The sequence below is a fragment of the Equus asinus genome, chromosome 1, assembly GCF_041296235.1.
Source record: "Equus asinus isolate D_3611 breed Donkey chromosome 1, EquAss-T2T_v2, whole genome shotgun sequence".
In the NCBI taxonomy this organism is placed as follows: domain Eukaryota; kingdom Metazoa; phylum Chordata; class Mammalia; order Perissodactyla; family Equidae; genus Equus; species Equus asinus.
Genome location: NC_091790.1, coordinates 126,796,341 through 126,824,153, shown reverse-complemented (window position 1 = coordinate 126,824,153; position 27,813 = coordinate 126,796,341). Strand labels below are relative to the sequence as shown.

At 37.7% G+C, this 27,813-nt stretch overlaps 1 protein-coding gene across 20 annotated transcripts in view; it reads left to right on the top strand.

The window, feature by feature from the left end:
* Positions 1-2,000: 2,000 nt before the first annotated feature.
* The window catches only part of CACNA2D1 (calcium voltage-gated channel auxiliary subunit alpha2delta 1), a 516,207-nt gene continuing 490,394 nt past the window's right edge, over positions 2,001-27,813 (top strand). For 19 of the 20 annotated variants that reach the window (XM_014855387.3, XM_044768108.2, XM_014855384.3 and 16 more), the window contains exon 1: positions 2,001-2,738. In XM_014855387.3, coding sequence (XP_014710873.1) covers positions 2,644-2,738 — 95 coding nt within the window. In that variant the 5' untranslated portion in view covers positions 2,001-2,643. The remainder of the gene's footprint in view (positions 2,739-27,813) is intronic. The other variant, XM_070507362.1, reaches the window with a different exon arrangement.

Genomic DNA, 27,813 nt, shown 5'->3' with positions numbered 1-27,813 from the left:
GGTTGATAAAAAGCAATTAACAGCAAACCTCATAACAGAGGATTAAGCAATGATTTAGTCTTACAGTTGATAACCAATCCCCTCAGCAAGAATTGTAGAAGCAGAACCTTTCTTCAACAGATTCAGATATTAGAGAACACAGTGCTTCATCAGTGATCCAAAGAAATTGAGATTTGGCTCAAAGGCCGACTAAGCTAATAATGAAGGCTGACTTACCTTCTCTAGAAGTTTATCACATTTTTTAATTCTTTAAGCCCTTTCTCTTAAAGATATAAAATTGGAAATGGGATACCTTAGTAGGAAGTCTGAAGTCATTACTGAAATAATTGACAGAATATATTATAATAACATTTTTATGTAGTGAGGTTATGATGATATCAACATATCATGTAGACAATGATGGGCATCTAATTCTGTTATTCTTAATTCCCAAGCTAGGGAAGGAAATATTTTTTTGAATCATAAAAAATTTAAAAGAAAAATGTTGGACTTGACTATTTGGTTATCTAATTTGGGAGTGGAAAGCTATCTTCAGTTATATAAAATATTCATCCTGAGCTCTAGTTCTCAATCCCATTACATCCCATTTCCTCTCTCAATTGTTAGCTCCTGCTGCCACACTCTCAATGCTTAGCATAAAACAAACTAAGTTAAGTCACCATGGGGTGCCTTTTGTAAGGACTCTTAGACAAGGAAGACAGAAACAAAGAGCAAGATGGAGGTGTAGAGAATATAAAGAAAACAAATAAGGCATCAGAAAGAGGGGTAGGGGAAAAGGAAGCACCACTGGGTCAAGAATCACGAAATCACACATACTTTGTAAATTTTGCCAGTAAGTATTGTTATCATCAGTCTTCTCCGTTTTGGGAGGTTGCCTTCAGAGAGCTGGACAATCAATTTCGAATTAACAAGGGGGTTTCTCTTTTCCTAAGCTCCTCCTGAAACTCAAGAAGGGCTAATTAAAAATCTTACAATCACGCCATAATCACAGCTTTTACGCACAGGTAGGATGGTCATTTTTTTCATCAAGAACGGTGTTCTCTGCGCCTCATGCCAAAAGTGCTCTAATACACTACTATTGGGAGTTTAAGAATTTAAGATGTTCAAGGAAATCTTTCTACTTCTAGTGCTCCAGCTCCCCCGTGCAGGAGGCCTGTGCAGTCAGGAGAGGCCCAATCCAAGACCCTTCTGTTCTGTCTACAAGAAAGCCTGAGCACGCCCAGCCACCGCTTCTCCTTAGGTTGGAGGTGGAAGTGGTCCGGCATTGCTGCTCTGTAGCTCTTTCCTCCTCCCTTAATTCCTCCTCCACATTTCAGGCGCATTTCGCAAATTGCCACCTGTTCCTGCTGCTTACCCTTCTCACGCTTTCACATTGACAAAGTGAACTCACCCTGCAGCAACCTTAAGGCAGGGCAGCCCAGTGGCCAGAGAAGGGCGTTTGGAACCTTTTGGAGGTAGTCTCACTAGGATGTTACAAAGCCCTTCTTGCAGCACTGTCCTCCCGGAATGGAGAATTCGTCCCTCCACCCCGCTATCCTACTGAACGGTAGGACTGGTAAGATTTTACAGCATCAAGTCCTTCTCTGATCGTCCTCAACCCGGGCCCTGAGGCTCTGTCCTCGCCAGGTGAGCCGTACCTGGGCGTGCGGCCGCTGATACAGCTGGCATTCAGCCACGCCAGAGGCTCTAGTCTATGGCTCTCCCCGGCAAATAAATAGTGTCACCTGGTATAATCAAAAGTGGTGCTTTAAAATGCAAATACAAACCCCTCCTACATTGGTTGTCGAATCACTTCTCCACGACTCCTAGGCAGGCAGTGGATTCTGCGCCTAGGAGAAGGGCGCGGGGAACGCTGCCTGCCTATGCAAAAATAACCCCCGAAGACGTAAGCCAACCGCTGGGCTGGAGCCTCTGCAGCCTGTGGATGCCCGCTGGGGGTTAGCTGTCCCCCGGGAGCCCCGCGGGGCTGGGTCCGCTCCCCCTCCGCACGCTGGGCGGCTGGAGCAAGCCGACGCCGACTTTGGGAGTTCCTTTCTGCCTTGTATGGAGTGCTGCTCCGGGCCCGTCTCCGCCCGACTGCTCTGACGCCCAGCCCTCCTGCTGCCCACCCCCAGCCACCTCCTCCTGACTTGCCCGGAGAAGCCAGACGGAGCCTCTCCCTGCCACAAGTCTCTCCGCCTGCCATTCCCCCATTCCTCCACCCCCCCCTCCCCCCCCACCCAGCGCCGTCACCCCTCCTCCGCCCTCGCCTCCACCTCCTCCTTCTCGGCAATCAGGGGAATAAATCAGGGAGGAAACCGAGAGGGGGAGAGAGGGAGACAGAGCGAGATAGCGAGAGCGTCGGAGCGCCGGAGGGCTCGCCCAGGTCTGTTTCCAAAGTCGCCCTTGATGGCGGCGGAGGCGAGGCAGGCGCGGCGCAGAGCAGCCCGCGCGCTCTAGTGGGGCCGCCCGCCGCCGCCCCTTCCCCCGCGCCGGTTTCGCCCCGGCCGCCCCCGCGCCGCTCCGCGCCCCGGCCCCGGCGCGCCAGCCCTCCAGACGTCCGCGATCCCGGCAGAGTGTGCTCCTTCGCCTCCTCCCACGGTTTCCAGCACCGTTCCTTTCCCCGGCTGGGGAGGGAGGCGGGATTGATCTTCGATCGCGAAGATGGCTGCTGGCTGCCTGCTGGCCTTGACTCTGACACTTTTCCAATCGTTGCTGATCGGCCCCTCGTCGGAGGAGCCCTTCCCTTCGGCTGTCACGTAAGTCTCCGGGCCGGGCGAGGCGGGGCTTGCGGGCCAGCGGGTGCCGCGGAAGCCGGGCACGGGCGCCCGCTTCGGAGTTGCGGGGCTTTTCTGCCTGTGGGGGTGGGGAGCGAGCCCAGCCTGGCTCTGGAGAGGCCGAGCGGGAGGTGCGCGCGGCTCGCCGCCGGAATGCGCACCGAAGCGGCGTCTCAGGCGCCTCCGCAGGGCCGGACGCCGGGGCCGAGTCGTCCCGGGAAACAGACGCCGACGACTTGCGGCGCCTCAGCCCATCTCTAAGAGGATTCCTTAAAGAGTTTAGCTGTACTGAGGGGAAAAAGTTTCCAGCCAGATAACCCGCTCTCATCAAACTTGGTCCAATAAAAAGTTGTGTTATGGTTGGGTATTTTACAAATAGGTAATTTCAGGCTTGCCAGGGTAGCGTGGACTTCTGCGCTTGGCCTCTGGGATGCCGTCTAATTACGATACCGTCCACACTGGTTTGGATCGTAAATTACTGGGCGCGCTGGACAGTCTTTCTGGTCAGAAGCGTGCTCATTCCCCGCAGCAGAGAAGTGCTGTCCACCCCAGTGGTTCGCAGGTACTGGGACCACGCCATCCAACCTCCCTCACCTTTTATTTGAAATATATAAACGCCGACAGACACGCGATTCCTGTTCTTAGAAATGGATAGAACCTATTCTTTGAGGGAGGGGCTGAGGGTTTCCAGAGTCTCCTGCAATTTTCTCATACTGTTAACATTTCTAAAATAACAAACAAACAAAAAACCCTCGCTGCTGATCTGGAAATAGAGGTTTTAAAGGTAGCTGTGTAGTCACACGGCAGGAAGGGAATGAAAAATAATAATTCTCTCTTAGGCTGGAAAAAATACCGAAGTCAGTGGCACATAAAAATATACTATACATATTTTTAAATGCGTTGAATAGCCTATCAGGCATTCTGGGAAAGCATTTATTTTTGCTCTTGAAGCTACTTTAAAGCTTCTAAGAGTAGGTAGTCTTAAGTAGATGAGTCACTTTAATGCATTTTACATAACAAAAACAAAGCCCAAGGTAGCCTTCCCGGTATTTATGCTGTTGGGAATTATTTGCTGTCCTTTGTTGGCTGAGTGCTGAATACTGGAGTTTTTGGTGGATTCTAACAGTGAATCTTTACCAGTTGAAACCCTGCAGCTATTATTTAAGATTCATCTTGAGGTATTTATACATTACGTGTCAGTGCAAGAATAGGAAGGGTGCACATTCTAACCTGGAGAAGGAGAGTGCCTAATATTTTTGTCATTGATTTACCGTCATGTTCCTTTTTAGATAGTCTTCCATAAAAATGATTGCAGATCCTTTTTGTTATGCAGCAAAAGGGTAAATGTGGTCTGTAGATCTTGGTTTAATTGGCAGAATGTTCCAAGTGGATATTTTGAAACATAAAAAGAGTAGGAATAACCCCAAAGAAGCTTCCAAATTATTCACTCTTATTAAGAAATTACACTTTCATTTATTTAATTTTTTAGTCTTTTTGTGAGTTGGCCTATAAAGTGAGAATTCACGTGGCTTGCTTGCATTTTGTGGCAAATAAAGAAGGGATTCTTTAAAAAGGAGTCAATGTGTTCAGTTTACATATTTTTAAATTATTTTAAAATTGTCAGTTATTTTTAACTACAATTTATCAATATTTCTATCATTTGGAGGGAATGCATCATCATACCATCAGGGAAAACTACGACTTTTTAAAATACAACAAAATACAACCTTTCATTCCTGAACATATCATGGTAAAAGATTAATGTAAAAATTCTTATTGTAAGAAGGACATCTGTAATAAATGCTTTCCTAAAATTAAAATAACTCTATATTCATGGTCAGAAATTCACTAGAGACAAGAAAGTAAATAAATAGTGGTCAAAAATAGGAATTAGAAACCACAATTTCTAGTCTCTGAGAGGATATGAGATTTATTTTTTGACAATGGACATTTAAGATGTTTTTGAATAATATGAAACATTAATTATTTCATAAAATAGCTTAATAAAAGATTTTGTAGAGCTAAGTCAGTCTCCTATAGGGAATATTAGCAATATTTTTATAAGGCTTCTGTATCCTCAATTATTTATTTGAAAAGTTGGTAACACCATCTTCTGAGGAGAGGAGAAATGATAGTTGACATTTATACTTCATGTTAGATTTCTGAATAAACTTTATGAAATTTTTTTTAAATGCAGCATTGATTTCATCAAAATGTGGTGCCATTTAATTTTCTTGCAAGAAAAGAATTCATGTAGAGTATTTATCAGGATAAATCTCAAATCTTTGGGAAAAATTTCAGTTTTATAAAAACTGAGTACAAAGATTATAGTGTCACCAAAGGCAAATTATTATCCTATATATAAATTTTTCTGGAAATCATTAATATATTCTTTTTTTGACATTATTTTTCCCAGAGAAAGTAATATAAGAAGTTTTTATCATCAGAAGAGGAAGAACATGCCATCAACACAGTATAAAATTAATTATGCACTCATTGGAGTGGGACCAGAATTGGGATTAGTAATTCAAAGGTTGTTTTTTTTTTTAACTAGAGTGTTTACAGTAATATTAAGGGCTTAAGTTTTATTATAATAATACCTAAATAGTATATCATTCTAAATCTCTTTCATTTTCTCTGCTTTAGAATATGTTCTCATATAGTATATTCTAAAATAACTAAACTGTTCTGAGTTAACACTAAAATAACTGAGTTTTTTTCAGACAAAGGAATTTTGATACTATTCTTTTACTAGGTTAGGATTTTCTTTTGGAAATGATTTCGTCAATAAGGTGTGGCACATAAATATGCCATATGGTAGCAACCACCTAATGTATATTGGTTTATATGTAAATGGAAACTACATCATTTTCATGTTATAATATGCACATGTTGTATTGGTAGTTTAAAAGATAGTTTTCAAAAAGGGAGTTCTTGATTGTTCTAGAAATAATTTATTGGCACATAGGTGAAAGCACTTCTATTTTAAAACTCAGGATAATATGTTTGGCAGCCAGTATTGTAATGTTAATTTAAATCCATCCCTTTTAATTTTAGAATCTATTTACAAATCCTGTTTTTTAAAAAAACGTTTTAGTTATAACTATTATTCATGTTAAACTTTTATCTCCGTCATATCAAAATGTCAATCAGTCAAGAATAATTGGCTGAGAGCCCACTGATATTTGGGAATTTTAGTGTAAACTGTATAATGAGGTAAATATTTTAATAAGAATTGCAGATATCTACAGGAAATAAACATAACATCTTGTAAAAGAATGGTACTTTTGGGTTTAAATACTTAAGATATAAAAAGTTTTTTATTTTATTACACAAATTTATATTTAAAGGCTATAGAAAATAAACTTATGTGTGTCGTAACATTGGAATGGCTATCTTTTCCATGTGTTAGAAGTGATGTAATTATTCTCATTTGCATTTAACAATTCCTGTTACGTACTACATATACCAGGAAATGTGCCTTATGATAAAATATGAAATCAAATATTAAATTTAAAACAAAACTTAAAAACAATGTACATTAATAAATCCCTTTCTCAGATCTTTGGTTTGTTCTCATCTTAACCGTGTGACTACATTTATTATTCCACAGATGTGTGTTTAAAATATGCAACAATAGGTACCTTTTTCCAACTCAGTAGTAACCTCATGTGAACTTTATTAGTATTTATACATGGGTATATGTGTAGCTATTTGGATTGGCATTTGAATGAGCCTTAGGCAGACTGAAATGGATATAATCTAAAAAAAACGTTTTGGAAAGAAACAAAAACCTAAGCTAATTATGATTTATAAAAAGGAAATAAAATCTACCTTTATTATTTTTTTATGGCTTTCACTAATTTGATTTTAATTTAATAGATACATACAAAACTAGAATCTAAAACAAGTTGTTCATTCTGAAAATAGATGAAAACTTTACTACTTCCTCTTTACTGCATAGACACCTTTCTGTTATTTCTCCAACACTGATAAAAATAACAGAATGAAATACTCTTCCTTCTAGGGTTTACACATGATAAGATTTTGCAAAAACATAAATAACACATGCAAAATATATATACAAATTTTGTATTTATATTAAGCATATATTCATAAGACCTAACAGTGCATTTAGGAATTTTAAAAATAATTAAAAAAATTGTGCCCATAATAAACTATGTTATTTAATTAATGTATTCTCTGGAGTATCATTATATAGAACGTATACACAGAAATTTCTTTTCTTTTCTCTATTATTCAATACAGATGCAAATTTCTAAGAAACTAATCTCTTCTTCTGAATTCACATGTTGTTTCAGAGTATGTGTCTTCAAACTGTTTATAACCTTAAACTGGAGATTTAAGTAGTTAAAATGAAATATATTTTAGGTAAATCGTCCAATTAGTTGATTTCCTTCTGTGTTTTACATGTATGGACGTAACCACTTCCTAACATAGACATCTTACATAGAAGTTTGAAAAAGGGCAGAATTTATTTCAATATTTCTAAAAAAGTAACATTTCATTATTGGTAAAGTGACAATCTTCCATCATTTGTAATAGAAGAGCTGTCTGTTGTAGTAATTCAAAAAGCATCTAAGCTGCTTACCACAGGGAATGAACTCTGTTCTATTCCATCCACTGTACATTTACTTAAAGCTTGTGGTATGCATCAGCACTGTGTTAAACTGCCAGCCAGTCCTTTTCGTGGACTATCTATGCATAGGACCACAAGTGTTCCCAAGCCTTTCATACAGTTGCTTTCCAGTAAACTTGGAAAGCATCTTGGCACCAAGATGGCCAACCATAGAGCTTACACATGATTCATTTTTTCTTTTCACACAAAAACGTGAAAATGGTTGTGTCATATTGTTTACAGAGTTGAAAGAAAAAGGTGATTGATTTTGATGTCAATTGAGGTAAAAATGGTAGCACTTTGTCAAAAATACTGTATTTACCACCTTTTCCTTGAGGATGCAAAATGTTAACGTTGCATAATTAAATAGTTTGTCTAGTTTACGTTATTATGGCATTCTATTTAATAGATAATATTTTATGTGTGTGGAAATATATATTTACATATAGATGTGTAGATGTGTGCACGCATATGTACTTTTTTAAACTTCAAGCAGTGCACTAGCGTAGGAAAACCTCAGGAAGGTAAGTTTATTAACACTTGCATGCTTTAAGATCTCTGTCAATCCACCACTGTTTTCAGGGATTAAATCTCACTCAAAATATTTTTATAACACTAGTGTTTGAGAATATTTTGTAAACAGAATCAAATGAAATATTGTACGCAAAAGCAACTAAAGAATGCTAAGGTCCTATAGAGACAACATATTAACGTAATTGATGAGTACCAAGAGAAGTGTGATTCTAAAGATAGTTTTGCCAGTTTTAAACAAAACAACAAATATGGGAAAAACACTATTGCACTTGGAATGTTGGGCAACATGTTTGCATACTAAGCAATTTTATTTCTGCCATTTAGATATGGGATACTTTGAAATTTGTAAGGTTAAACATATTTGGCATTGTGACGTTTTAGGAATGAAGGATAAAGGTACACATATTTTAAAATTTTATTTGTTAAATAATAAACTTTTAGATTTCTCTTCCTTATAGGCTTTATATATTTTGTAGTAATTCGATACACATGAATAAACCACTATTAGCAATTTAAAAAAAAACAAGTCAGGAAATTAACCATTGCGCCTTTAAAATTTGCCATGTATACAGATTCTAACAAGATTATAAACAAGGAAAAGATTGGCTGTGTGGCCTCAACAAACTGGCACACTTTTACGGTTAATTTCAATAATTCAGGATCATGCTGTTACATATGAAACAATATTTAAAATTCTCTTTGAATATGAATGTGGGTTATTTCTGGCTGTTATTTTAACATTTGCTTCTGATTTTTTTTTTTTTTTACCATATGGTGGATTAAAAAATTAAGATACGTTTTAAATTCTATATCGTAAATGGTAGAACAGCGTAAGCTAGAAATGATCGCAATGGAAAATAATGATGTTGCCCATTTTAAATGCTTCAGATTTGGGTATAATCTTGTCTATTTGAAGTTCTTTTTCCTGAGTAATTAAAAATTTATTATGATGGCTTCTTGGCGAGTTTGAAAAATAATTTCTGTATTTTCCTATTCAATTAATTACTGGTTCTCCCTCTTTGTCTCTTTCTTTCACACACATGCGCTCATTTACTAGTAATCATAAATCATTATTATTTGCATATAACATCACATCAAATGGGGAATTTTTGGTTTGTTTTCTCCCAAGTTATCTGTGACCAGACCTCAATTTTGAGTCCTTCTCACTTGAATCTTCTCTCAGTGTTCCAGGGGACTTCCTCTTACCACTGAACATTTCTTTCTATGGGGAAAATTGTTGCGGGATTTTGATGTACAGATAAATCTGTAACACATAACACTTCCACCAAAATTGTCAAACAGTCTGGACAATTGTTTATTTTGACATTTGCTCACATATTGTGGGGATAATTAGGGGAAAGAGCTAACAAAATGGTTCTCTGTCTCAGGTGCCTACTGTCAGCTATATAAAAGGATGATTAGACGTTAATAAATAATGTCTTGTTTTTTATTTTGGTGAGGAAGATTTGCCCTGAGCTAACATCTGTTGCCAGTCTTCCCCTGTTTTGTATGTGAGCCACCATCACAGCATGGCCACTGAGAGACGAGTGGTGTACGTCCACACCCAGGAACTGAACCTGGGTTGCCAAAGTGGAGTGTGCCAAACTTAACCACTAGGCCACCAGGGCTGACCCAATGATGTCTTATTTTGAGGCTTAAAGGAGGAATGGCTCACTGAAGTAAATGGGCTTAGGCACACTGGGAAACTCTCTTGTTTAAAAAAGTGATCAGGTAGCATTGTGGTGAAAATGAATGAAATGAATGAAAATGAAGCATGTGTAAGACAAAGGAGCCTTCAGATTTACATGGTGTGAAATTACCTTAAGATGCTAAAGGTGGCAGTTGGTTATTTTTTTAAATTTTCATCTTTTTTTTTCCCATTTCCTGTGTTAGCTTCGTTATCCTGGAAATGTTGCTTACTGAACATAATATTTGATTTAGAGACTTAAATGTTCATATATGGAAATTCACCTTAGAAACCAAAGACAATGAAATTGTCTGGATCTCAAAGAATGGAAGCAATTAAACATTTTTATTTTTTATAAAATCCTGGGGAAATGGTTCATTGGATAAGAAATATTAATATAACACTTTATTGAAAGAGTAACTGCTGATAGTCAAGAAAGAAATTCCATTGGTAAATTTCTTCCCTTAGATTACAAGAAATGAAATGACTTGCAGGTCGGTAGGCTAAATAGTCCTAAGTACATAGTACATCTTATTTTTTACAAACAGTTTTAATTTATGCTGTCTCTTTCAATGTCTCCTGCTTCAAATATTTTTAACATCAAATGTAATTTAATTCAACGATTAATGCAATTATTATTATTCATTGCAAATTATGTAGTGCACTGAACTACATGCTAAGAATCCAGATTGTGAAAGAGAGTCCCCAAGGAAGACGTTCACAACTCCAAGCCAACTGTGAAGCAGTGGGATCTGTGAAAGCACGACCAAGGAAGAGCACATAGCATGTTGAAGAAACGTGGTCTGTTCTGTGTTAGGCATAGGTTTCCTGGGTGGGAAGAGATGTTGGTGGGACTGGGCCATTGGTTTGAGTCTAGGTTATAAAATTTTTGCGTCAGGGCTGTCTCCCCACACAACCCAAAGGGGAGTTGGGCAGTGTTCACAATACAATAGACATTTGTGGTACCCCAGCTCTGCATATGCAAAAAAATTTGGCCTTTATCCTAAGATTTTTAAATTAAAAATAAAAGTAATAGGTTTTGAATCATAGTATGTAGAATCATAGTATGTAGTATGGATTAAATAGGACCAATATATGAGGCAGAGACAATGAAAGCAGTTAGTAGACCACTGCAGTATTCCTAGAGTGAGAGATGCCCAGAGTCTGAAAAAGCATAGCAGCAGTGGGAAAGCAAAGCAAGTATGAAACGTAATGTAGAAGTAAAATCAGGCCCTATTGGTTATGAGATTTGAAGAATCAGGAAGAGAGAAGAGTTGGTGATGACTCTCAGTTCTCTAACAGGTAGATCATGTCATACTGAACTTCATAGACTAGAGAACACAGCAGGAATACCAAGTTGGTGGTGGCGGTGAAGGTAATAGGTTTGCTGTTGGACATTTTGAGTTTATAGCATCTCTGTAGAGGACTATTAGGCTATTAGAAATATGATCTGAAGGGGATTTCGAGGCAAATTCAGAGAGCACTAACTTTGAAGCCAGAAAAGGGGTTCATTCATTTATTTAGCAAGTATTTTAGTATCTATTATAATAGACAATGTGAATTTCAAAAGAAGAGCCTTGATCTACAGTTTGATTTTCCAGGGAGGTCAGACAAGATGAGCCTATTAAGGAAGTCACTAGGCCATCAATGATATAATAGAGCAGTTTCAGTAGAGTGTTGTGGGCAGAAGTATGGTTTTAATGCCTTGAGGAGTTGGTAGCAGGTGAGATATGAAGGCAGCAAGTGCAGATTGTTCTTTCAAGGAATTTGGCAATGTGAGGAAAGGGAGAGATAAAGAGTAAGTTCAGAGGAAGACAGTTTAAGGGATTTGGCATTCTTTTGTAAAGAATAGGAACTTTATTAGGCCATTTGGCATTGCAAGTAGTAGAAAACCGTAGCACTATCTTAAACCAAAAAGGGAAATGTTTTTCAATGGTAGTGGAACTGGATGATCAATCATGGGAGTCAAGGTCAAGGATGTGCCAACAACCACAGAAAGGGGTGGGTCTGCCGTCAGGGTCATCTCTTTCTCCAGCCTCTGGTTTTCTTTGTTTGGACTCCTCATTCTTCTCTCTCCCTGAAAATTGACTTTATCTGCTTCCAAGTGCTCATGGTATTGAATGGCTGTGAGGGTTTACATTTTCTCCATTGAAGCTTTGAACCAGCTTGAGACTAGAATCCTAGTCCAAAGCATAGCCTCCTAAAGAAGATGTGTTGACAGTCTGAATACGGGCCAGATGGCTATGTGTAGCCCATTCAGTTGTTACCAGGAGATGAGGTTTGGAAAGGGGGCTCTGGTTGCCTGAGGTGAGGAAAGTTGTAGGAACAACTAAATAAGTGTTACCAGGAGGAGATTTGAACATATCAGAGGAAATAGACCAAATGGCAGAGAGATGAAAGAGATGAGAGAGACCATGATTGATAGTCGAGTGTTCTGACAGAGGCAAATGAAGAAGGGATCAAGAAAAAAACCAATATCTTACAAAGTAACTTTTTTTTTCTTCAAACTGTATCCAGCTTTATTGAAGATACTTTTCACGTACGCTCACAGTATTTCAGGCAGGACATGAGCAGACAATCATTAACAGTATACAGCTTTCAAACTCCCTTCTTCAATGGACTACCAAAATCAGCAAGCCACTATACAACCCAATGAAGTCTTCATTTGATGCTCTGAACAAGGAAAGTTTAGAGTGAGGGTTGACATTTTATGTTTAGTATGTTGTTTAACAACTTTTCACTAGCCAACCCTGACTTCCAGGAAGGGAAATGAAAATGGCAGAATTATCAATCTGAAGATCTACAATCTAAAAAAGGAACTGCTGCTCTTTTGAGGGATGCCATCTCATTGGCGACACTGGAAAGTCCAAATTGCCTGACATACCAGTAACCAATTTTGCGGGGTCAGATCTCAAGAGGTCTCTGGGTTTAAAGGAGTCAGGTCTATGCTGAAGGCGGAGAGGGAGAAGAGGGCGTACAAACGAATTTTAGTTTTTCCACACCACCAAGCATTTGTGCCAAGGTGGCTCATGTGTGTCAACATCAAGAGATCCCTCCTCTTGGGAACCGAGAGGAAGATCTCTCAAAACTAGAAGGGAAAGATGTTTTTTCCCCCATGTTGATGCAGCTTCTGAGACATTTTATTAGTGACACATGCCCTTCCTCAAAAAACGACAATGAAGTGTTCTGTGTGCTAACAACATAGTTTAAAAAAAAAAGTAAAACAAAATTCTGCATTTTTATAAAACTTGATAGAAAATAGTATTTCAAACTGTACAGTCACCAGAAGTACACAGTTATCAAAAATGCACACTTTCCACTTGGCATCTCCAGCACCTCCAGCTTTCCGTGCCTGGTCTGTTTTGACATCTTCATTTCCTGCAGAGTTATTCCCATCCTTGCCAGCATCAGCCTTCCCCTTTTTCCCTTTGGGTACCTTCTCTCCCTTCTTTGCAGGGGCCTTTTTAGGTGCGGGCTCTGGCTTTGGAGGAGCAGGTTTAGCAGATAACCTTGCAGATCTTCTCTGGTTTGTCCATCACCTTGGCCTTATCTCCTTCAGCCTTTCTCTTGGGCGTGGTGGTGATGGCTGTGGGTTGTTGGCACTGGATGCAGGGATGCAGCGGCGGGCGGCCTTTGGTGGGCCCGGGGGTCGCTCTCGCCTCCTCTTCTTCACACTGCTCCCAAAGTAACTTTTGAAATATGAACCAGGCTTGGGAATTAAAGCAGATGGTTGGAATATAGGATAGACACACTTTTAATTTACTGGAAATGTTTTTGGAGGAACGTTCCAAATTTTATATTCCATTCTTAAGATGAAATGACATGATTCCGAAATGTAATACATACACAACAAATAGTTCTTGCTTTTGGCAATTTAGCATTATTTACTTATTAATTTTTTGGCAGATAGGGATGGTTTACTGCCGCCTTCTATCAGTGCCCCCCCCCCCCATATCTAGTCTTTAGCAGAGGGCAGGAATTTGAATTGAAACATATCCTTGTAAAGAAAAGAAATAATAAATTTGATAAGATAACAAACCAGACAGAATATTCCTGCAAAGCATGTCCCTGATCAACCTTTACAGAGGCATCTCAGGTCTCCTGAAGGTCTGGAAATTGCTGGCAGCTGCCGTCACAGCAGTTCCCTGAGTTTCCAAGATGACAAGAATTAATGCTTAGGATCGAGCAGATCTAAGAATCAGTCTGGATCTCACTGGTACCAGTGCACTGTGGAAAAACCACACTGGTGGTTTGTATTGTAACAAGAGATGAGAAGAGTTAGGGTGGTCTGTTTATTTCCCTTTTGTGACTTTGCTTTTTTCCTCTCCCATAGGTCTTCACCATTTACTAGAGCTAATTTGATGTTTCTACCTGCAGAATGTCTGGACACTAATAATTAGTAACAACTATCTTTCAGTTATTATAATATTAATTTCTGAGATTTTTGAGCTCCTTCTGTATACCAGGCACTGTGAATTGATACTCTGTGTGGTTTTTAATCCATCCAACCTTTAAGCCTATCCCCTAAGATAATTATTATTATTATCCTTGTTTTATAGAAGAGGAAAGCTTAGACTCTGAAGAACTCTTCTGTATTTCCTTAGGAGCTAAAATTTGATCCCAAGCAACTTGATTCTAGAGTCCTGCACTGACCTGCTGCACTTACTTTGCTGCCCTTCTATGACAGGAGCTTTCATCTTCTCACCTGTTCCAGCTGTTGCTGGCTGCATAGTCCATCAATGAGGTTGAGGGTGAAAAGAAGTCAATGTGAAGTAGAACAGAACTAACTCTCAGTCTCAATTTCTCCACTCCAGAACAAGAATGATATTAAGTTAATCCTCAATCATAGTGTTATATTCTGAGGATCAAATGAAAGGATGCATGGGGAACTTTGAAGGACTGTTTAATGGCCAGACTTTATTATTTGTACCACATGTGATTTTTCTGCCTTCAAGAGATCATGAATTGATGACTAAGGTTTAATGAGCTAGATATATTGTATTAATATATCATTTGGGCCATGAGGATAATCTGAAACGAATGGGGAAAGGAATGCTTAGCAAGCCTCAAAAATATCTCTTCCTAAAACTTATGTAGTAGCCTTTAATCGTGAAGAGGAAAGGAAAGAGGCGGTAAACTAGAGTGAGTGAAGTGTTCTGTCTCTACGGTTAAGGACACAAACTATATCCTAAATGAGCCCGTGAAGAGAGCAGAACTGCTAAGGATTTGATGTGTTTTATCTTGACATTTCAGCCAGCACTTGTTGTATGAGAACTGTGCCACAGGAGGTTGAATCTATTTTTAAAAGTCGTAACTTTGCCACCGATAACCTCTCAATGTCAAAGAAGTGAGTTTTCAGCTTCAAGTCAGAATATTTGAAAGTTAATAAAGTAATCTATCCATGATGTTTATAGAAATGTTTTCACACAACCCTGCAAATTGGGTGAGCACAGAATAGTAAAACTGAGACCAGTTGCATTTTTAGTAACCAACACAGAAGTTGGTAAAAATCTGCTAGGAGCACACTGAAAAAGGCCAATTTTCATTTGACTCATCCAGCTGATTAGTTACACTCATTTAACCCCACTCTTTCACTTTACAATATAAATGGAGGTCAACCTTTCACAAACACTATTCTTTTTGTTGGTAGAAATAAAACAGATTTTCTGCTGCATATTTTTAATTGATTTGTGGAGAAAAGAGATGTTTTAGATGAAACTGTACATTAATACTATGATTAATGAGTACAACTTGATGATTACCATTGAAGCAGCAAATTTTCAAGTGCCAGAAACCTGCCTTTTTATGGCAGTCATTTTGACATTTGCCACAGAAAGGAATCTGAAAAATTCTTATGATGTTTGTCACTTTAAAAATCCCAACCTTTTTTGCTATGACATTCTATTAGAATTGGCTTACGTTTGCATTTGTGAAAATTTTAAGAGAGACAAACAAATAGGCCATGTGAGGCCTCAGGAGGATGGGCACAGTGGGGGGTGTGCGTATCGCTCTAAATTAAGTATTTAAGCTTGATTGTCTCTCAAAATATCTGATTTTCCTGTTGATATAAATGTAGAAATCAGAATTAATTTTTATGAGGTAAAATTTTATTGTACATGAGTAGCTCAGTTCCCAGGGGATTGATACATGGTGTCAAGGTGTGCTGGTGAGCAATTGTTTAAAATTTGTATTAATACTCAGTGGTAATAAATAAACATAGCAGAATGGTAACTCATCACAGAGCAAACTGTGCGTGATAATTAGATGAGGTCATTCATCTCCTTAAATTATCAGATGTGACACAACCTGTCTGTGTGGTGTCTAAAAGCCAGCTGAGTCCCTGGCTGTAAATGACCATGACAGAGGGGTGGTTTGAGGGTTGCAAACCTTGGATTTGGTCCTACCCCTTCTGGGTTTTTCCACAAGTGAAGTAGATTGGCTCCTGAGATTCTGTTCTTATGATGTGCGTAGGATTCTAAACCTGGGGTCAATAGACTGCTCAGGACCTATTTTTTCCTTCTTCTTTGTTTCTTCTACATCTCCACCCTAATTGTAGGGTAACATATGAACCAGACATGTCTATATATCTATAACTATATCTATATCTATCTATGGGCATATAAACATTATATATGATATGTATTATATAACAGCATATATGTTATACATTATAACGTGTTATATGTTATAACAGCATATGTATTATATAACATGTTATATTTATAACATATATATTATAATACTATGTATAATGTTTATATATTATATATGTAACATATAGTAATATATCACATATTAAAATAATATATAAGCATATATATCATAATTTCTATGAAATGAACATTTTAATAAAACTAGCAAAATGTGCACATAGATTCAGATGTGTTGCATGTATGTAGAAGACATTGTAAAACATGAAAATGCTTTGTAGTATCAAGAAGAACTGTTATGTGTTTGAAGGATTGCAGATTTCCTTAGGAGTAATTGAAGCAGAATGGATGGGATGGGATGTACACTTGCTCATTATAATTTTAATTTTTTGCCCGCTTTGAGTCTTGTGATTCTACTCTTTCACATTTTCCAAACCCCATAGTGACTCCATGTTGCTCTGCTTGCCCCAAAAGTTGCTAGTAAGTATGTTGATTGATCTTTAAGCAAAGTCAGAACCATGCTAGTCTATCTTGTGGAAGTTCTGAGGACTCAAGGTAGGCAGTCTGGTATGGTGGGAAGAATCAGAGTATTGAGTCAGGGAACCCAAGCTTAAACCCTGCCTATGATACAGCCTGTGTGATCTTGGAAAGTTAATTGTCCTGAGTTTCAGTTTCGTACTCTGTTAAAGAGGAATCCACTCCATACCTTTTACGGGAAATTTTGAGTCTTAAATTAGAGCTTCTCAACTACTAGTATATGTATATTCCACTGGATTTTCTGAATAAAGAGTGGAAAGTGTTAGTTTCTTCTGTCTTTTCTTATTCTAATGTGAAACCATTAGAACTAGAGGTTTTTCTCCCATTTTAATCTGCTCCTGGAGCTGTTCATGGAGATTACTAGGGATTGCTTTATTTTCTCTAAATAATCTCCTATTCTCTTCAGTTAAGTAGATTAGAGCTGGGGGACAGTCTTCCCTGGAATGGGCTGGGAAGGGGAGAATCAAGTCAAAAGTAAACTCACCAGACTGTTCCTTGCTCAGTGCCCTGAGGCTGTGTTTAAAGTTGTACTTTGTGTCATGACTGTAGTCTGAAGCTGGGTTATATGTCACTTGAAGAAAGGACAAGTTGTATCAGCTGCCAGTCAGAACCATAACCTCTCAGTTTACTAAATTAGAACCAATTCCTGCCAAGACACACAGACCTTTTGTATTTTGAATGGATCTAGATATTGGATCCATGTTGAGCATCTTCAAAGCTGCATTCTTGTATGTGACTATCAAGTACTTACAATTCTAAAAAGTGATCCTCTAGAGTGTGGCTGCAGCCTTTCTACCCAGGTTTCCTCATCTGGACCACAGAACACATATAATGACTTGAGTGACTATTTTTTCAGTTCTCTCAAAAAGGGTTCATGACTAGTACCATTCTAGAGGCCTAGAGGAGAAGTTAATTTTTAAAAAATGGATGCTTTTGAACATCATGGCTTAATTCTCTCATGGAACTTGCCTGGTTGGTTAGAAGTATGTGTTCAAAGCTCAACTCTACCATTTATTAGCTGGGTAACTTGAGCATGTTAACCTTACCGTTGGTAAACCTCATAAGGTTGTTATGAGAATTAAGAGTGTTAATTCATGTAAAGCACTGGTATGTAGAAAGCACTGAATAAATATGATTTGATCAGAAGCTAGAGATTTTACTGGAGTCAGGTGACTTGGGTCCCTGTTTGCCTCCTCCACTAACTAGATGTGGAACCTACCTTGGTAACATCTTGTGAGGAAGAATTCCTGATTTTAGCACCTTCTAACATCTAATTGCTCACCAACCAACTATTTCCCGGCAACTTGGTCTTAATTGTTTCTTGATATTTGAGTACTCCACTGCCTTGAAGTGTCCTTCTGGAAAGGTCCTCTCCCAACTCCCAATTTAGTTTCCTCTCTCATGATCTTTCTGAAAGCAAAACTGATGAAGTTTGAAGTTTTCCTTCCTTTTCAACACTCTGTGCTATCCCTAGATTGCACTAAAGCATAGTATGCTACCATGCTTTTTTCTTTTCTGATTGGAGGGCATATTAAGAAATATATAATGAAGTCAGGGACCTTGCATTCTTGTGTTCAGAGAAATAATGTTCGTGGCCCATTTTCACCTGATGATTTTGGTTATGCAAAAGAGGCCCTAGAGGTTCTCTCTTGACAATATATTTCTAGTAATTGTTGCAAACTGTCTGAAAATGGTAACTTTAAAACTATAGCAGCAATAATTATGATACTATGTATAACATAGAATGTTGCTTTTTTTCTTTTAAGACAAGCAACAAATGCATCATCATATCTTGCCTCGAGGAATAAATGAAAATTATGATGTGTTTTTAGAAAAGAGAATAAATCCATTATATTATACTGTTTAAGATATCAATTCTAATTTTTTTTTTTTTTTTTTTTTTGCTGAGAAAGATTCTCCCTGAGCTAACATCCATACCAGTCTTCCTCTATTTTTTAGTACATGGGCTACCGGCACAGCATTGCCTCTAACAGAGGGATCCAGGTTCATGCCTGGGAACCAAACCCAGGCTGCTGAAGTGGAGCATGCTGAACTTAACCAGTAGGCCACTGGGGCTGGCACCCTCAATTCTGACCTTTTAAGAAGAATTAATATTAGAGCTTATCATGTATCTTAAAGTTTTGAAGAGGTATGTGTGCAGAATCACGTAAAGTATGACCCTTCCTTGTGCCCACTTGTTTAGCTTTCTTTCTAGTGTAATGGCATGATTAAATAAGAGGAGTTAGAAAACCTGTGAAATCTTTGACATTTATGCAAAAAAAATGTGAATCAGATTATACAAAAGAGATCGAAGACTGACCACTAATATAAAATACGGTGAATGCAAAACCAGACAGAATCTTCATAAAGACGTTTTATATGAAGATTGATAGATAAAATGAATCCCTCGTTAGAATTCAGTAATCTAGATTCACTTATTTATTTTAGTTTGGTATTTCCTGTGCTGTGTAGTATATTGCTACAAACTTAGTGGTTTAAAACAATGCGTGTTTATTTTTTCACGGTTTCCATGCTGAGGAGTCAAGCCGTGGCTTAGCTGGCTCCTTTGCTCAGGATCTCACAAAGTTGCAGTAAGATGTTGACTGGCATGCATTGCTTTCTGGGGCTACTTTCTGCTCCCCTTTCAAGCTTATGTGTTTGTTGACGCTTCCTTGTGGTTGTGGGAATACCTCCCCCTCCTTCAGTTTGTTCTCAGTTCCTAGAGGCCACGCACACTTCCTTTCCACATGGTCCTGTCAAAGATTTTCTCACAACATGGCAGTTACTTCTTCAAGGCCAGCAGGAAGATCTCTCTGTTCAGAAAGGAGGCCCAGTTGCTCTTTTAAGGACTTTCAACTAATTAAGTTGGATCCTCCATGATAACTTTCTTCTGATTAACTCAGAATCAAGTGATTTGGGATTTTACATGTACAGAGTCTCTTCCCCTCTGCTACATGACATAACCCAATCGTGGGAGGGACAGCCCTTCATAATCACAGGTCCCACCCTACTTCAGGAGAGTGGATGATACATGGGAGCTGTCTTAGAATTATTTCTTCCATGGGTTTTATTATTAGACAAGCGTCATAAAAATACCAAAAACTAGAAGATAAGAATACTCATTCCCCTCCCACTTTAGGTGTTCACAAGCTTTGGAATTGCTCTGAAGAAAAAAGCGAAGAAAAAGAATTCTCTGTGCTATAGTTTAAGCCAGTTTACACAATTATTGTCAATAAGTGTGTAGAAAAATTGTAAGACAATTCTTGCGAAATGTGAAGGTTTAAGTTACTTCCAAATTAAGGTTTATACTTCATGGAACCTTAGATCTTATGTGCATTACCTTGTCTGTATGAACTAGGCAATCCTCTAAAATCCTAATCAGCATATGTATTTTTTACCCTTGGTGGTGTAGTGGTTAAGGTTCAGCACTCTCACTGCCTCAGACTGGGTTGGTTTCCTGGTCAGGGGAACCACACTACCCGTCTGTCAGGTGTCATACTGTGGTTACTGCATGTTGCTGTGATGCTGAAAGGTATGTTACCAGTATTTCAAATACCAATAGGGTCACCCTTGGTGGACAGGTTTCAGGTGAGCTTCCAGACTAAGACAGACTAGGAAGAAGGACCTGATCACTCAGTTCCAGAAAAAAAGTGGCCGTGAAAACCCTATGAATAGAAGCATTGTCTGATATAATGCTAGAAGGTGAGAGGATGGTGCAAAAAGCCTGGGCAGGGTTCCGCTCTGATATACACAGGGTTGCTAGGAGTCAGAATTGACTCAATGACACTAACAGCAAAAGTCTATTTTTTAGTGTGTATCCATATGGAAAGGTAACATTCTCTAATGCCCTAATTATAAAGTATTAACACAGAAATGTTTTACATTTAACTGAAAACATTCATATATGATTTCTCTTCTTCAGTGAATAAATTTAGGTGAATATCTATGACTTCTGTTTTTCAAAGAAAGAGTTATAAAATGCTTCTTCACAATATCTAAGTACTGGGTACTCAGTAAGTTTACCTTAAAAAGAGGGCCCCTCATATCTGCATACAGGTGCTCCGTTGCTCTGCTCTCTGCGTACCTAGTCATTTCATTTTAGAGGTACTGCTGATTGTCTGATTTGGTCAGGATTTGCCTTGTTGTTCCTCTAGCACTTGTTAATTTGTTAACACCAGGGGATTATGGCCAGAGAAATTGTTTAACTCAGTGCTTTTCACACAAACTTTCCTAAGGAATAGAATTTATTTGTTTATTGGTAAGTTTCAGATCCATTGCAATATATATTTTTGTGGAATACAGTGAAAATCTATTAATGGAAAAATGCAATTTGAAAAGATATGAACCTTGTTTTTAGATAATTAGATTCAGCGGTCAAAATGTTACCTTTTCAAACTGTTGTAAAAGTGTCCAAACAGTGTCCATTTCTGTACTTTCCTTGAGCTGGACCCGCAGAGCACAATTTGAGTAACTCCTGTTTAATTAATTTGGCTATTTAAGGTAACTAAATGACTGTTTTCAAAAAGTTTGAAAATAGTATTTAAAAAAAACTAAAGTTGAAGGTTTTCACATTAAATTATTTTTAAAAAGCGTATGCCCTACATTAATGCTTATCTTTTATTTTGGCTATTGGATAGCTATGGCCTTTTTCCTCAAAGTAATAATATTTTGGTTTGAAAGCAGCTACCTGTTTCAGATTGTTACGTGCCATAATTCCTTACCAGGATTTTTTGTCATTTGCAAGCTAATTTGACTTTTATTGTTCTCTTTTTAGAACATTTACCATTTGCAATGAGTGGAAACACTTGCTGTTGGCAGAGCAGATATTTTGGTACTGCAATAAAGGGAAGGACTGCATACTCTTTATATGACTGCTTTAACAAGTCAGAGCTCGTGTAAGGTAGCTATTCCCTTTTCTTAGATTCCAGGATTACTTGGATATATTCAAGAAACAGATGGATATAAAATTGTTACTCCACAAATATCTTATGACCCAGAATCAAGATGAAAACATCTTAATACATACCTGAGGCAAGTTGAGTTTTTTTTTAATATTCTGTTAAAAAAAAATTATTTGGATAAAGTGTACTTGGCCTATGAGCCTGAGGCTATGTAAAAAGTCTCTATTGATATTTCAGATTTAGGGTGTCTGCCAAAGTATAAAAATTCTCACTGTACTGAAACACAGCCAGAATCAAATAATAGGATTCTTGCAAAAGGCAATTAAAAGTTTTCAAAGAATGGTTCAAATATGCACTTAGTAAGTATTGAGAATTGCAAAACATTTTCATTTTGTAGACTCTTATTTCTCCTTAGGCATCTGTGCACATTGAAATTGAAATGTATGAAAAAAAATTGTTGATTTTTGACAAAGTATATTTCTATTTTTTTCTACTGGTTCCACTGGAGATTTTTCTGATAGCCTGTTGCCAAACATGTTCTTAAATTGCATGTAGGATTTTTGCTAGCAAAACTGAGGCATATTGAGCTATATCAATAGACTGGTACAATAAAGTTATCTGCTCTTTATTTTCTGCCTTTCCAAGCAGTCTCTTCTGAGTTATGTCTGTCTCTGTGCACTTATTCCTGAACGCTAGTCTCAGGGGCTTGTATAGATTTTTTCCAGACTATTGAGATAAACTAGTTTTCTTAAAAAATCAGAATTATGTTTTAAGAATCTCTTGAAGTGTTGTTATTCTATTCTTTAGTGGGTCACTTAAAACTAAGTGAATTAAACTAGATCTTTTTATAAAGATCCTGAATTTCCTAGCTAATAGTTAAGATGTCAGGTCAAGAACAATACCAATGTTGACAGGGCTAGACAAATTCTTTCTAAACTTCCCCGAGTAGCTATCCCTTCTAAATGATTTTCAGGTAAGCTCAGAAAAAAATACCTTATTGATAAATTCCCTTATAACTTCATGGAACCTATGGATTAAAAATTATAGCTGTTTCTATGTAGTTTGAAAATTCCCTTTAAGAAAGAGAATGTGCAATGTAGAGCTTTACAAAGGCTGTGATTCTAAGATATCTGCTGAAATCTTACCAATGGAAATTGTCTAACACTTTGGCAGCCATTATAGTTAATTATTGCAATAATATATTAATTATTGTTGCATTTTATGTGCACATTATTTAAAACATCTTGGCAAGATGACCCTTATACATGAATATTTTAATTTAATTTAATATATTTGCAATTTGGCCAAAAATATGTGTTAGAATTTATAACCAAATGTTATTGTCTTATACACCTCATATCTGAAAATAAAGTATTATCTTCTTTGTCTGCAGCTTTAGTTAGGGATTGGTTAGGCCTTTTTCTTAGAGTTACATGGAGCAACAAGAAGGGAAAATACATTTAAAGAATATAAATGGATGAGGCAACCAAAACCTTTGCTGCATCGTGGAGTTTTTATGAGGCTAGAGTGCTGTCTCCAAATTATCTATGAGATTATTCTATTGACCTTAGATAGTCCTGAAATGAAAATCTTTGGGCTATTCTTTCTTTTCCCTGACAATCCTCATTTATAGTTAGATTGTGAGTTAAGGCACATCTATGCATATGTCATCCGATTAATTGTGAGCCAGCCCTACCTCCTGGTGAGCACCCTGGAAGTGACATGGGCATGGTGTTTAGTAGTGTAGGAGGCAGTCACTGACTGTGTTAAAATGTGGCTTTGTGTCCACCTGCCTCTCTTTCTCTATCCTTCTACCACTATATTTACTCCTTTCCTAATGGATCAAGTGCCCACACTCTTTTCCTTGGTTGATCAAATTCCTGCTTTTATGTTCCCCCTTTAAAAAAAATTCAAAGGAACTCTTCTTTCCCAAACCATTGGATAGACAAAATCTTTCTAGAGATGTCATTTTAAAGGCAGTTTATTAACACAAATAAATCCCTAATGTGTAGACCACATAAATGCAGACCATATGTTTAAAGAGAGGATTTCTCTGTAGTTGTTTTCTGATTTGTGATTGCAACTGCCAAACGCTGTCTCATAAGAGGAACATGTGGGCTGTCTGCTTCTGGGCTATTTGCTCACGGATGTCTTGGCAGAGTGTCATGAAACAAGTTTTCAAAGAATGATTTCTTGGGGTTTTCTGTCTAACTTCAGATGCTCTCCCTTAGAACATCAGATATTAGTCTAAAAAAAGGTCATCACTTTAGATAGATATCAGTGATACATAATAAAGTGGTGATAAGAAACTGAGTGTGCCCAGTAAAGGACTACTCTGGATGTGTGTGGTATTTTATAATAATAGTGGGAGAGCTATTTTATAAAATTACAGATAGTAGAATACGAGGGTGGTAGATTAAGAGGGGCAGACTGTTAGGATAAGAAGGACAAAGATGTTTTGGAGGTCATGCATTTGAAGAAGTATAAAAGACAGTTGAGTTATGTACTTAAAGAACTAAATGATAGAACCAATGCTAGAGGATGTGGCTGATAGTTTTTTTTTGTGCTCTGACTTTTCTATTTTATGTCATTCTGAATTGAAGGTTGAAAATTTGCTCCATATAAAACATAAGAGAAATTTATCAAAGGCAAGTACTCTGAAAAATTGTTCTTGCTTAAAATAAGGAAACAAGAACCTCAAAATGCTTAAAGTGATTATTCCTTAAAGTGTATCACAGAGAAGATACTGTAGCATTTTCTAAGAGACAGAGCTGGAGTTCCTCTTTATATCTAGTTAGGTACATTTCTAAATACTTTTCTCTGACAGTGAGAGTGGTTCTGTTTCTGGCCTTCATGACCTCGTAGGTTAAAAGCAGCGTTTTATCTTATAAAGAAAACAAAGTCATGAGTTGGTAATGGAGTGAAAGCTGGAAATGAAGAGGTTTTTGGAATCCTCCATTAATATCACATGCAATTCAGTTTTGACTCATATGTACTTCTTACCAATCCTTGGTCTCTCCTAAATGCAGATACAGCATGATAAAGTCTAGATTATTTTATTTTAATTTTAGGGTATTTGTATTTCTTAATAATTTTATAGTATTTGGTAACAATTCATAATTATAATTTTGACAAGTTAGAAAAATGAAATCAGAGAAACTTGACTGAAAGTAACTATTAAAATCTATTAAAATGCACCCAGGAAAGATAGTATTACCACATGGAATTTGTACAAAGCCACTCATTTTTCCACACAATCTAAGCTGAGTTTCTCAATCTTGGCGCTATTAACATTTTGGACCAGACAGTTCTTTGTAATGGGATTGCCCTCTGCATTGTGGGATGTTTAGCAGCAACCTTGGTCTCTACCTCTTAGAGGCCACTAACAATGCTTCTCCAAGTCATGACAATAAAAATGTCTCAAGACATTGTCAAATATCTCCTGGGGTACAAAATCACTACTGGTTGAACCACTAATCTAAGTGGAATCTGCATGATAATTTGCTCTATGAGACAGTGCTCTTGTTGCCAGTGGTGAGCATTTCTGGCGCACTCCCGTGATGCTTACGTGGTGTTTGCATTTTGCTAGTGTTTTGTTGCATCAGTGAGTTTTATTCATTTATCCGGTAAGTATGCTATTAAAACAGGTAAATTGGTTAGTTACAAATATTTTGTAAATTAAACTGTTTAATTTAGTGCTTCCTGACACAGGAAGTGTAATTATTTAACATATAAATAAATGTACGGGGGTGAAATTCCCCTGTTCCTGGAGATCTGTGAATTTCCTGAAGAAAAATTTTGCAGTGAAACGTGTCTTTAACAAAAGTGTACTGGCGTCTGCTTTCCTGCTGGGTTTGGAGCGGAAATGAGAAGAGCTGTCCTGTCCTTGTGTGCACTGCATAAAATGCTTTGCAGATACCAGAAAGGCTGGATGGTTGCCAGGGTGGCCTGTGGGCAAACTAATTAACGTGGGTGCAGACTCTAGCTAGGGGTATTTATTTCACCTGGGAAAGCTGCATAGTAAACTAAAGATTTTCTTGGCTGAAAGTGCTCCATTTTTTTAAGAGGGGAACAATTAAAAGACATCCCTAAACAACAAGAACTCTATTGGGACAAACTTAGGTGCTACTAGTGTTCTGTCTTATTTGGGGCTTTGAAATTTTATAGGGCTGGACTGAATGGATCATACACCAAAAATATCTTGATGAGTATGAATACCAGGTGTTTCTGCTCATCTACTTTTTCTATAAATGGAGAAGAACGACATGCTAGTGTGTTCTTTTAGGACAGTGCTCTTACAAGAATGACAACACAGAGTGGTGTAGTCTAGAAACAGTAAACCCGGTGAGCACCGTCTACATTGGTTAGGAGGGAATGCTGTTACATGAGGAAAATGGAAACCCAGAATCTCTGGTCCAGGTTAATCTTTTTGCTTTATTTGATCAAAAAGTAATTTCTCTACTTCTTTTTCGTCTGTCTGCAAAGAAATAATACAATATTTTACATTTTTGGTTGATTGTGCTTAAATGGGGTTCTTGAAGTATTTCAGATTCATTCCACTGTGATGAACTTAGGAAAGGCTAGAAAGATCCACTTTTATGTGATCATTATCTCCTTTTCACATTATCCTCTCTATGGTATCACTCTTATACATATCATTTTATCAATAAAACATAAAGATATTGCATTCTTGCTCTCTGCAAAATCTAGTGCATTTCTATACATTTTTCTACCTTCTTTTAGGTATTCAGTATTAATACAAGAGCAGAATAATCACTGCCTTTCCCAGTCTCTACTACAGACAAATATGGTAAAAGGTATCCTATACCTACCATTATTTCATTTCAGCCCAGCTCTTTCTTTTGTTTACCCTCATGTTGGGTTTGACTAAGACTGTTTTGGTTTCTGCCTGTTGCCTGGCCTAATTGTTAATAATGCCCTTTTCGCTTTCAGAAGTGTCCAGGTCCAGACAACAAATAATACGGTCACCCTATGTTCAGGCTATATCACCAGTATGTCTTTCTGTGTAATCAAATTTATGGTATCATCATTAGGAAACTTAGATTACATATTATTAATGTATATATGTAACAGTGGAAGTATTTGAGTATTTATAAAGTTCTATACATATGTCTGGATTGTAGATTTATGAACTCTAAAAAACACAATGATTGAGAAACAGTTGTTCTCACCTCTTCATATCCTGGATATACTCTTGTCTTTAAATGCATTAAGAAATGGGATATTTACCATATATTCTGCAGTAATAGTTTAAAAATTTTAAACAACAGAGAATTACCAAGTTATGCAAGCCATTAATATGAAGAACAATCTTAATGTATGCATTACCTGTGGGACTGCTTTTGAGTCTCTGCGTAGGACCTGTTGGCTTATGTTTTCCCAAATTCATGTGTTGAAGATCAAACCCGCCATAACTCAGAATGTGACCTTATTTGGAAATAGGGTCTTTGTAGACGTAATTAGTTAGGATTAGGTCATAATGGAGTAGGATGGGCCATAATCCAATATGACAGATGTCCACATAGAAAGGAAAAATTTGTCCCTGACAAACACACAGGGACAGTGCCATGTGAGGATTGGAGTTATGCTGCCACAAGCCAAGAAATTACTGGAAGCTAGGAGAGAGGCCTGGAACAGATCCTTTCCTAGCACCTCCAGAGAGAACATGGCCCTTATGCACCTTGATCTTGGACTTCCAGCCTCCAGAACTATGAGACAATAAATTTCAGTTGTTCTAAGCCACCCGGTTGTGGTACTTTGCTACTAGTGGCAGCCCAGCACACTAATACAGGCACAATCACCCTGTCTGAGCTGCTCTCTTGGGATAGTCATTACATCACATTGTCATTTAAGGCCTGGTGGATCACATTATCATCATATACCACAGTTATTACCGTGGTTTCATTTTAAGTGAGACATTATTAAAAATAATTCCTGTAGGACATTTAGATATGAGTGCTTCCTATATTTATACTCCCAAATGATCTTTTGCTGGCTATGTGTACACATACTGACACCGCATATACTGACCCATCCATCTTGCTTTTCTTCTGGATATTTTTTCTCTTATAAGAAAATCCAGATTTAT